This window comes from Schistocerca piceifrons, chromosome 6 (genome assembly GCF_021461385.2).
Source record: "Schistocerca piceifrons isolate TAMUIC-IGC-003096 chromosome 6, iqSchPice1.1, whole genome shotgun sequence".
Taxonomy (NCBI): Eukaryota; Metazoa; Arthropoda; class Insecta; order Orthoptera; family Acrididae; genus Schistocerca; species Schistocerca piceifrons.
In genome coordinates this window covers 481,782,380-481,794,668 of record NC_060143.1, presented here as the reverse complement: position 1 = coordinate 481,794,668, position 12,289 = coordinate 481,782,380, and the positions used below count along the sequence as shown (strand labels likewise).

General features: G+C 41.3%; 1 protein-coding gene across 1 annotated transcript in view; it reads right to left on the bottom strand.

Annotated features, from left to right (window-relative positions):
- The window catches only part of LOC124802694 (coiled-coil domain-containing protein 186-like), a 206,559-nt gene that overhangs the window by 164,164 nt on the left and 30,106 nt on the right, over positions 1–12,289 (bottom strand). Inside the window, exons 3-5 of the mRNA XM_047263635.1 lie at positions 11,804–12,016; positions 9,470–9,589; positions 8,108–8,243 (exon numbers count right to left, since the gene is read on the bottom strand). Coding sequence (XP_047119591.1) covers positions 8,108–8,243; positions 9,470–9,589; positions 11,804–12,016 — 469 coding nt within the window. The remainder of the gene's footprint in view (positions 1–8,107; positions 8,244–9,469; positions 9,590–11,803; positions 12,017–12,289) is intronic.

The window sequence follows — 12,289 nt, the reverse complement described above, 5'->3', positions numbered from 1 at the left end:
TGTCTTGTGTAAGGAGGAGAAATGTGTACCATCACATTTCTGACTTTGACAAAAGGTTGGATTGTAGCCTATCGCGATTGCCATTTATCGTATCGCGACATTGCTGCTCGCGTTGGTCGAGATCCAATGACTGTTAGTGGAATATGAAATCGGTGCATTCAGGAGGGTAATACGGAACGCTCTGCCAGATCCCAATGGCCTTGTATCACTAGCAGTCGAGATGACAGACATCTTATCCGCATGGCTGTAACGGATTGTGCAGCCACATCTCGATCCCTGAGTCAACAGATGGGGACGTTTGCAAGACAACAACCATCTGCATGAACATTTTGATGACATTTGCAGCAGCATGGGCTATCAGCTCGGAGACCATGGCTGTGGTCACCCTTGACGCTGCATCACAGACAGGAGTGTCTGCGATGCTGTACTCAACGACGAACCTGGGTGCACGAATGGCAAAACGTCATTTTTTCGGATGAATCCAGGTTCCGTTTACAGCAACATGATGGTCGCATCCGTGTTTGGCGACATCGCGGTGAACGCACATTGGAAGCGTGTATTTGTCATCGCCATACTGGTGTATCACCCGGTGTGATGGTATTGGGTGTCATTTGTTACACGTCTTGGTCACCTCTTATTCGCAATGACGGCACTTTGAACAGTGGGCATTACATTTCAGATGTGTTACAACCCGTGGCTCTGTCCTTCATTTGATCCCTGCAAAACCCTACATTTCTGCAGGATAATGCACGACCGCATGTTGCAGATCCTGTACGGGTCTTTCTGGATACAGAAAATGTACCTGTACACGCCATCCAAGCTCTGTTTGACTCAATGCCCAGGTGTATCAAGGCCGTTATTACGGCCAGAGGTGGTTGTTCTGGGTACTGATTTCTCAGGATCTATGCATCCAAATTGCGTGAAAATGTAATCACATGTCAGTTCTAGTACAATATATTTGTCCAATGAATACCCGTTTACCATCTGCATTTCTTCTTGGTGTAGCAATTTTAATGGCCTGTAGTTTAGTAAGTAAATCCAGCCTACAAAGACCAACCACAGACCAAATTCTCACAGTACAGGACATGTATGTCTTTTGCAAGAATAATATTAAAGACATTACCTATTTTCTGATCAAGAAAGAAGAAGTGGTTCTGAATATGAAAACAACACTTCAAACCAGATTTGGAACTGTATAGCAATAAAAGGAACAAGACATTTCCACAAATTCCTTGGCATTGCAGAAAACTTAGTTCGATGCTATGTACCATCAGAAACTGAAATTTATGAGGATAATTGTGTCAGTAAAATTACATCTCTGTCTTTAACATTGAATGACATAGTGGCACATGTGTATGATGGATAGTGGTGGCTTGCAGAGGTTGAAAGAATAAGTTTGGAAAACAATGATGCTTTTGTGCATTTTTACCACACTGCTGGCACAAGAAATCTACTACTGACAAAGTTTGGATACAAATGAAAAATGTTTTAAGGAAACTTTCAGTGCTTGAACTTACCATAGCAACTGGGAGGTCTTATTCTATATCACAGAAGCTGTCTGAAGAAATAAGTGTTCTTAACATTCACCACCAGGTTTAGGAACAGTCACATCTCGAGGGATGTTAATTGAAAATATTTATTTTAAGTATGTCAGAATAATATAAATGTTAATTTCAGTGATGTTTCCACTATTTGTATATAATTCACTACCTTACTTCAATAATAATTGATTATATTCCACCAATATCACGCATGAATAGGCAACAGCCATAAGATCACTTGTTGAGTAATGTAAAGTATCTCCTCATTTTCAAAAAATGATATCTTTGTTCACAGTCAGGTCTCAATGTTGATATTTTTACAGTACATTGCTATCATATAGGTGTACAAATTGTGCAAAAATCATATTTTTATATTTAGTTCAACCTGAGATAACAAACCCCAAACTTTACAAAAAATGAAAATTTTCAAATTTCAAAAATTCACAAAAAATTAAGGAAACATTTTTAAGTGTTCTTGTTCTATATGAGGCTAGTAGTGTATGATATCTAACTATAGGAAAAAAACAGACACTTACAAATCACTCCTTGTTTGTTATTTTTGGGCCTAAAAAGGGTATTTTTGAAAATTTGGATATCAAACTTTGGAGGTCATTTTGACTGGTTATTTTTTAATTTAGGGTATTTTGTGTAACAGACAATGTTGTAGAGGACACTTTTAAAACAATCATGTCAACTGCAATGTTGTAACTTAACCCAGTGCAGAGATATTCATATTTTTGCTACGTCTCTAAGCTGAAACATTGTCGCGCGCTTACAAACAAAAATGGCCGCCATTTAGTAAAGATGAAAGGTAAATTAAAAAAAAAAAAAAAAAAAAAAAAAAAACTGTTTTGAACTTCTCAATTATAGGGTAATGGCATATAACAAAATTAAAATATTTAATAATGGTCAAGCAACCAACTTAATATTTATTGGACCACTTCATTTGGATTGACCCGCCTGTGTGTGTCTGCCTTTCAACTCGCCAAGGAGGATGGTTTCTGGCTCCCATGCAGGGATTACTGGAAGCTACACACCCACACTATTCCTGAGCGGTAATTGGTGCTGTTCCTACATAGCAACAACAACGCACTGTCTGAGGCTACAATCTTTGCCATTACCTACTGTGCCAAGGCTTTTACCCAAGGACATCCAGAAGACAGCCATCATCACACCACTCAGACACTACGAGAGAACCTCTATGACCTTTGGTCTCCATAATGCTGCCCAAACATGGCAGCAGTTCTTGGACGGCATCCTGTGAGGCCTGTTCAGCTGTTTCGCATACCTGAGTGACATACTCATTTTTTCCGCGACATCAGAGGAGCCCCGTGAGCAACTACACAGCATTTCTGAACATCTCCAAGATGTTGGCATCATCATCAACATAGCAAAATGCCCCGTGCCTGGCACCAGCAAGATGGAATTCGTGGGCCATGCCATCTCCACTGCCAGCTCACTTCCTTCACTTGGCTAGGTACAAGCTATACTCTATTTCCCATGCCCAAAGACATTCAAGGACATCTGCCATTTCCACTGCCAATGCTGCTGCCACGTACGAGCCGCTCCCAGCCGCCCTCTGTTGCATCAAAACAAATGGGAAAAAGCCAGTGCTGTGGACATCACAAATGGACACACAGCCTGCAGCATCACATGAGCAAAACCTGGCAGCCACTTACTTTCTTCTGCGGCAAGCTCTCTCACCCTCAGTGGTGCTGGAGCACATATAACGGAGAGCTCCTTGCCATTTATGAGGCTATCAAAACTTTTGGCCGTCAGTGAGGTCCATCATTTCACGGTCTTCACTAACTCACCCAACTTTGCCTCCACTGTACACTGGCTTCAGGTTCCGATAGCAGTATCTGATGTGACACATCCACCAGCTCACCGTCGCCCTTTTCACCTGCCACCTACCACAAGGCCGCATTCGACCCATTACACAACCTGGTGTGCCCCAGGGTGCACACACCAGTTCTATAGTAACATAGCATGTCGTATGGCCAGTTATTCAGAGGGACTGCATGACCTGGGCCCGCACCTCCCTCGCCTGACAGCGCACTAAGGTCGGCCACCACATACGCACCCTCACCACGGTTTTCCCAGACGTCAGGCGTCAATTCGTCCACGTTCATGTTGACATCGTCAACCCTCCATCTTCATCTGATGGCTGCCACTGCCTCCTTACCATGATGGACAGGTTCACCTGCTGGCCTGAGGCAATTCCAATCCCAACATTACCACCACCACAGTATCAGCTGCCTTCGTCTCCATGTTAATTGCCTATTTCGGCTGCCCAAGCCACATACTAGGAGTGTGGGTGCCAATTTACATAAGCCCTTTTTCGTGCCTTGACAGATCTGCGAGAGGCTCACCTGCACCTGACATCGAGCTACCACCAAGCTGCCAGTGGAATGGTGGAACAGCTACACATCGTACCTTGAAGGCTACCCTCGTCTGCCACAACACACTGAGCACCACCCTGCCACTGCTTCTCAGTCTCCGTATCAATCAAAAGGCTGACTTCAAATGCCAGCTGCCGATCTTGTTTACGGCCAGATGCTTGCCGTCACAGGTGACTTCTTGGACCCTGCTGGCCTGCCCGTGGATGACGTCATCCCCAAGTTCATTGTCAGCTTGCAGAACTGAATGGCCCACCTCCAACCCATCCGTCCCCAGCATCAGAGCGAATGTAGAACTTTCATTCACAGCAACCTAGTGTCATGCACCCACGTTATGTTGCACATCAATGGTCACCAACCTCCCCTCTGACAGCATTACTCCAGCCCCACTGGGTCCTGAACTCCAAGATGTTCGCCTTGCATCTGCATGGCAATCCAACAAGCATTTCAAATGACTAGCTGAAGCCCCTACACATTGCCTGACCTCATGCCACCCAACTCAACTACCCTATACATCAACAACTCACAGACACATGCCACTGGCGCCAGGCCGTCCAAAGACCCAATGCCACTGTCGACACCACGCCAACAGCACCCGTCATCAAAGTCCATGAGGCACCCACCCATAACACTACAGCCAAAAACACTGCAGAAAACTCACCATGCTATGCCAGGATCACACCCGATTCACTACCTGTTGCAAACACAGACGCACAGGATGCTCACATCCCTGCTTGTGTACCTCTCCCACAGCCTATGACCGACCCAGCGATTTCCCTTCCAGTGCCGTCAATTGCCAGGTATGCCCCCGATGTCACATTGCAGCCCCCGACACTTCCACAACAGCATTATTCCATGTAATCCCATTGCTGCGCCCCTGCCCTGCCACCCCCGTCCTGATAGCAGGGCCACCGGTAAATCATGCTCGCAGTGCCCGACAGGTGCGCTTTCAGCTGCAAAATGCGGCCATCCTGCCAACATTACCTCGCAGCCAATCCCTTTGTCTACGCACACCTGCGCGGACAGCACCAAACACACGATCAGACCATCCTGGCACAGCACCCCCACCCCTGCGCCATTGCATGCTGTCATGCAGCAGCCCGACACTACTGACAGCCAACCGCCCCACTTTCCACGCATCCAACGCCTTCACAAGCAATGCCTGCCTGCGCCACAGAATCAACATCATCGACGCCACAGCCCCAACCTAACCGCTGGCATAACATGACCCTTTATTGGTACTGGCCTTCGCCATCAGCAGTTCCATATTCTGACAACTCACTATGGCCATCTGCTAAGGCTGCGAGTTCACCCCTCACACAGTACTTCCTTTCACAGCTGCTGATCTTGCAGTGTGACACGACACTTAACCGCTAAGGTCGCTGTCTACTGGTGTGGAGAACTGATGCTGGTGCTTTCACAACACTGCAAGACGCCTGCGCCGCACTGTCTTTATGACCGGCATGCAATTGCTGACAATATTATGTTTTCACATCGCACTTCCGTGCAGAATATGAATTTCACTTTCTGCGACTTACTGATAGTATCATTAGTGCGGATATCACCGTATTTACTCGAATCTAAGCCGCACTCGAATCTAAGCCGCACCTGAAAAATGAGACTCGAAATAAAGGAAAAAAAATTTTCCCGAATCTAAGCTGCACCTGAAATTTGAGACTCAAAAATCAAGGGGAGAGAAAAGTTTTAGGTCGCACCTCCAAATCGAAACAAAGTTCGCCTAGTTGTAATATGAGACACAATTTAGGTCGAATGAATGACGATACAGCTGCAGTAGTTTGGTTCGAGTCGTAAGCTTAGCAGTTACAGTTTACCAGGTAGCCATTGCTACGCGTCACGTGCTCCGTCCGTATTTATACGGATATCCTTCCTTTTTCACATGCTTCGTCTGGTTTGAATTGATTGCTTATTTTTCTTTGATCTGATAAGTGCTGTTCTCTTTGTTATAGGTGTTTACGTCACTCTAAGCTGAAAATGCATTACTGTACTGTGTCATGCATTGTTTGTCGCATTCTGATAGTGCGTGTTTACGGCCTGTCGCCGCTCGCGGCGTGGCTTGCTTTTGTGCGCGCTACCGCCGCTTACAAATAAAAAATAGAGAGGAGTCGTCTCATTAGCGAAACATTTGTTGTTACTTACACTACTTCTTTCTTTGATAATGATCAACAAGAACCAAATAATAGACTGAGTATGATAGACGATGTTCTGAACGAAATTTTAGCGAAAATTTTTCTCCGTTTGAAAATCTTTGCAGGCGCCTCTTTAGTTCATTACATTCTGCACAGAAATTAGTCATCTTAGATTTAAAAATCTAGTCAGTTGCCGTGCTTCATTTCTGACTGTATCACTATCAGGCATAAGAATAATACGAATATAAACATGACATGATATGTATATTCTTCCGCGTTTGCTGTTGTCTCACTCTAGTTTCGTAGTTTATTAGGCACACAGGATTTAAATGAGATAGTAGCAAACACGAAACAATACATGGCAAAATGTTTATATTCGTATTAATCTTATGGCGAAGAGAATACTACATGTGATTTACAATTCATAAAAGCTCCTATTAGCAACCATCTTTTCTCACAGGTAGGAAAAAATTCAGAACGTAGAGTTGGCCATATTGACAAACATCCCAAACAGTCTTGCCAGTCGGATTTTCGTAGCACATTGAAATGCTGCTACATTCGAAGATCAACAATACAGAACTTGTATTTACTTCGTTGGATAATGTACCAAAACGCAGTGGTCGAAACTCTGAGCGGAGGAAAAAGATTCGTCTTCCACTTTTTTTTTTAATTTATTTATTGACGCAGAGATTTTGGTACCAGTATTTATCTTTGTGCCTACAAAGCATGCCTGTGTGGCGCTACATATATTCGATGGCAGAAGTTAGTTGTGGCGGCACCCACCAACATTTTTCAGAACTCCCGCTTGCTTTGCACTCGATTCTAAGCCGCAGGCGGTTTTTTGGATTACAAAAACCGGAAAAAAAGTGCGGCTTAGATTCAAGTAAATACGGCATGCAATTGCTGACAATATTATGTTTTCACATCGCACTTCCGTGCAGAATATGAATTTCACTTTCTGCGACTTGCTGATAGTATCATTAGTGCGGATATCACGTGGTGAACAGTGGGGCAAACAACACTTTCTCTGACTCCGCCATGTCTACCAAGCTGCGCTGGCTAGTGCACTTGCATCTACAGCGAGTGCCTGATTTACATTTTGAACATGAGGCCATTTGTGTTACTACAGCCATGTACAGATCTGGCCTTGTGTGTTTGTAACTTAGTAACATACAAAGTTCAGTATAGTAAGGAACATTCCTACGGAAGTGAGTGAGTTACAGCTAGGGCAGCCTGTGGCAGTAAGAGATGAGTTGCACGTTAAATAGGGCATGAATATGTTCGCGTGCCAACATTTTTGTGAAAATTTTTAAAAGTGCTGAGGAAGATAGAATGATAGAGCTGGTACCCCACTTTCCAATCAGAGTCTTTTATTAAAGAGGATCATATTCACTTATTCTGAGGTCCGGTAGGAGCATTTTTCTGCTGATTATTAAAGATGATAAGCTTCTAAACAAATTGCTACCCTGACACAAGAACATAGGCTTCCGCGGCTGGTGTCATAGTGATTAAAATTCTTCTGGGTATTATGCCGTGTCATTGCTAGAAACTAAAAACAATAATAAACTAAATTATTGTTGTTAGTTTTTAGCAATGACGCGGCATAATACCCAGAAGAATTTTAATCACCAAATTGCTACCCTGTCTGGAAGTGTTGTAGCATCATCTCCCATTTAACTTTAATTCCAACTTTCCAAATGTTCTCTAAAAAGAGTTCTTTCATGAACTAGTTAGATCCAATTAGTGGAAGAGATGAAGGAGGAGACTAGTGTTTAACATCAAATCAACAATGAGGTCATTAGAGACGTAGCACAAGCAGGGATTAGGGAAGGAAACTGGCCATGCTGTCAATGGAAACATCTTGGCATTTGCCTGAAACTGCTTAGGGAAATCATGGAAAACCTAAATGAGGATAGTGTGACACATTTTTGTACCATCATCCTCCATTGTGGTAACCACTGCGCCACCTGGCTTGATGAGATCCAATTAGTGTTTACTGCGATGTTAACAATATTCTTACCTAATACAACAGCTCTGTTTTCTTCAGATTGTTGATATGCTCTTATCATTTCTTGACAATCCTTGCGAACTTGTTCGCATTCTTCCTTTGCTTCAGCGAGACTCCTCGTCAATTTATCAACCTTTGCCTGAGTTTCCTACAATGGGAAAAAGCTAACATAATCATATATTTAAAATGCATACTAAATGCATTCTGAGCAGTCTCAGAAACAAACACTAAAAATAATTCATAATTGCAATGACCGTTCTCAAACTAAAACTTTATAGTCAAACCAAATTACATTATTCTTAACTTACTTACAGGCCTGTAATGCTATTTCAAATTGGATGTGAGACCATTAATGGTTTACATTTCACTCTGATATTCATTTTGTAGCAACAATTAGAAGTGAGACATTAAACCAGTCATACTTTTTCCATATTCTGCAGAAAGCTTCACTTTAATTTTTGCCAAATGACATGTAATCTATTTACACATTCTTTCCACCATTTCAGCGCTTTATCACTGACAAGGAACAACAAATTTACAATATTCAGATTTTCTTTGACCACCAGTCAGAAGAGCAAAAGATAATTCTGTACCATACACATAATATCCTGCACAAATACAAAATTTATTTAGCCATGTGTGTACAGTTTCTCGTGTTTCATGGTATTTTTTGATTTATATGGGGTGTTAGGTTATTCTTGTATGAAATACTGATTGAGTATCATTGTTTTACTGATAAAAAGTTTCCCTTATTTAAGGTAAATTCACATACACACATAAGAAAAAAAAACACTCAACACATGTTTCTCAATATAAGCCAAATATTTACACATTTAGTGATATGCACCATAATAAAAAAATTACTTTTTGAACGACAACTAAGTTTTGCTTTTATTTTACTTGCCTTAATTCATTTCATATGAATACCTCTGATAAAATGAGCATATTACCACAGAATTTATTAAGTGTTATGAAGTACTGTCATAGAGGACAACAGGTACTATTCCACAAAATCGGATTATTAAGTACAACATTAGGGAGTGCTTTTGAGCCCTCGTCTGGCACACAGGTTTAATCTGTCAGATCTGTATGTCTGCTAGTAGATATAATCAAACAATGGAACATACAGGATGTAACAAGAAAAGGATATATTATTACTCTCTAGATACAGGAGACACTGAGCTACAACAGGCACAAAAAAAGACAGCTATACATTTGACCTTTCAGCCAAAAGGTCTTATTATCAATAGAAAGCAAACACACATTCATGCAAGTACAACTCAGACATACATGACCACTGTCTCTGGCCACTTAGGCTGGACTGTTAGATATAAGTTCATTAAATATATTATCATTTTGGAGTTTCATTTTTACCTTGTGTGTCTCTGTCTCTGATCTGAGTTTATTCTGTAACCATTTTATTTTAATGTCTCGATTGTTCAGATCATCTTTAAGTCTCTCAGTTTCTTTCTGCATGCTGGTTAATTCATGGCACTGAAACATTGCACACAGAGTAATGTCCCATATATATTCTATCATTAAACATCTTAGTGAAAGTGTGATAATAACTACGTTAGTAACATTTGGCTTGATTCTGTAATTAGGTCTGTAAAATTTGTTTCATAAACATTAAGTTATGCAATTACTTATGAAGTTCAAAAATTTTACCTACAATTTATATGTATGTATAAGATGCACAGACCATTTATAGTTATGAAGATGAAACCAAGAATGGTCAGCAGTAATGAGAAATACAGGGCGTTTCAAAAAGAAAGAGCAGATTTCAAACATTTATTTCTCAAAAACTACAAATGATAGAAACACAATTCCAACGGTCCTTCACTCAATATGAGTACCAAATGTTACACAACAAATATCAAAACTGTACCTCAATATGAGCACCATTTGTTACACGACAAATATCAAACCGGTATCTCATTTCTTGCCACACACGACGCAACTGGTCTTTAGTTACCGAATTCACGGCCGCAACAATTCGATGTCGTACCTCTTGAAGAGTAGCGGGCATAGGTGGGACATAAACACAGTCCTTTATGTACCCCCACAAATAAAAATCGCAGGGAGTAAGGTCTGGTGACCTGGGAGGCCACAGACGATGACATTGATCTTGTGCTCCTGCTCTTCCAATCCACCGTCCTGGAATGGTGTTATTTAGGTACCGTCGTACAGGTTCAGAGAAGTGTGGTGGGGCGCCATCTTGCATGAAGATGAAGTGATTTGAATCTTCCTGAAGTTGAGGAAATAGCCAGTTTTCTAACATGTCCAGGTAAATGGTTCCTGTGATAGTTTTCTCCATGAAAAAGAAAGGTCCATAAACTTTGTTTACCGAAATTGCTTCATGTGCAGACGGTTACTCAGAACGCGCCATACCGTTGTTTTAGACATGTTTAGTTCGTGACTTGCCCGTGCCGTGGATTTTCTAGGGCTCCTTTCGTAAGCTGCACGGACACGCTCGACATTTTCATCCGATGTGCGTGGACGACCCGTGCTTTTTCGCTTGCAGATGCAACCATCTTCTACGAATCTGTGATGCCACTCATAAATTTGCTTATGACGAGGCGGCTGTTTGTTGAATTGACGGCGGAATGCACGTTGCACACCAACAATGGACTCTAACTTTGCAAATTGCAGCACACAAAATGATCGTTCCTGTGGTGTCGTCGCCATTTTCCTACAAACAAACGCCAGCGCCACTGCGGATTTGCATGGAACTTCTGCGCGGACCATTGAAAAACTTTGAACCTTTCTCTGACAAGAAACGTTTGAATTGTGTTTCTATCATTTGTAGTTTTTGAGAAATAAATGTTTGAAATCTGCTCTTTCTTTTTGAAACGCCCTGTATTATAAGAAAATTATTGTGACTCATAAAAATTAATTTAATTCAATTTTATCATTAAAAAAAAAAGGTTGCTGTTAGAACCATTTTCAAACATTTTCACTCAGCACTGAATTCTTTATTACTGGTTGCTTCATGGTTTAATTCATGGCAATGGGAATGTTGACCCAAAAGTTAACTACTGTGGCTGATGTTGAGGGTTAATGTATGTTATTTACTTTTATAGTATTGAGTGTTATAGCACTCGAGCTACATGGTCATCTAAGTGATCTGCAGTTAAAACAGAAGTTTCCACTTGACAATGGTATCACTTTCATATACAGTTCTATAATTCTTGGCGTATCCACAATTTTGATTGGCAAATATATGGGCAGTCAACTAGTTTTTCTGACAAGCAATGACCAAGAGAATAGTGATGAGTCTAATAGAATCCAGTTACTAGAGAAGTATAAGGTCCCTTGCTGTGACTTCAGCAACATGGTATTGTTGTGGGAATTAAACAGTAATAACCACCAACGAACTCAAGAACAACTACTCAGAAGGTCAATTTTTTAGTGTATAATAAGATGACAATGATGTAGATGGCTGTGTGTGTGTGTGTGTGTGTGTGTGTGTGTGTGTGTGTGTGTGTGTGTGTGTGTGTGTGTAGGGAGGGGGGGGGGGGGCACACCCGAACATGCAAGTATGCAAGAGGGAAGTAACATAAACACATACAGCAACGAAAATGATAAAAGAATTAATCAATTAAAATCTCAATTAAGAATAAAAATTTGTATATTTTGGATGCAATAGTTTGTCATGTCACAAATTAAAATAGAAGTTTAGTGTTTGTAGGTACCAGGGAGCAATACCTTAGCATCTAACATCTGACAAACGCGTGTTTTCTCAGCAGCAGCTGTACGAAGCTTCGCTGAAAGTGCTTCTCGCTCCTTGACTGCGTCCTTCAATCGACGGTCAGCTGCCTCTCGTTCTTTGCGTTGTTCCATTAGCTCTTTTTCACTAACCGCGTATCTTACTACAGCTGCCTCTGTTTCACGTTTAGATGCCTCCCACATTTTTGTCATCTAAAAACAAATGATAAATATAAATACAACATAGATTTATCAACTAACTATTTTTATTAGTTTGCTAATTACATATTCCACTGATTGTCTTAGTAACGTCCAGTCAAATCAGACAAAACATCGTCCCAACCCAGATATTTTTTTTTTTAAAAAAAGCTGAAAACTGGCAGAAATGTTCAAGATGATGTCCAGATCAAACTCCCTTAAGTCTCCAAAAATCCACATTGGGTAAACCATTATCTTGGAATTTTTGAGTTTTACCTGCAGTAACTA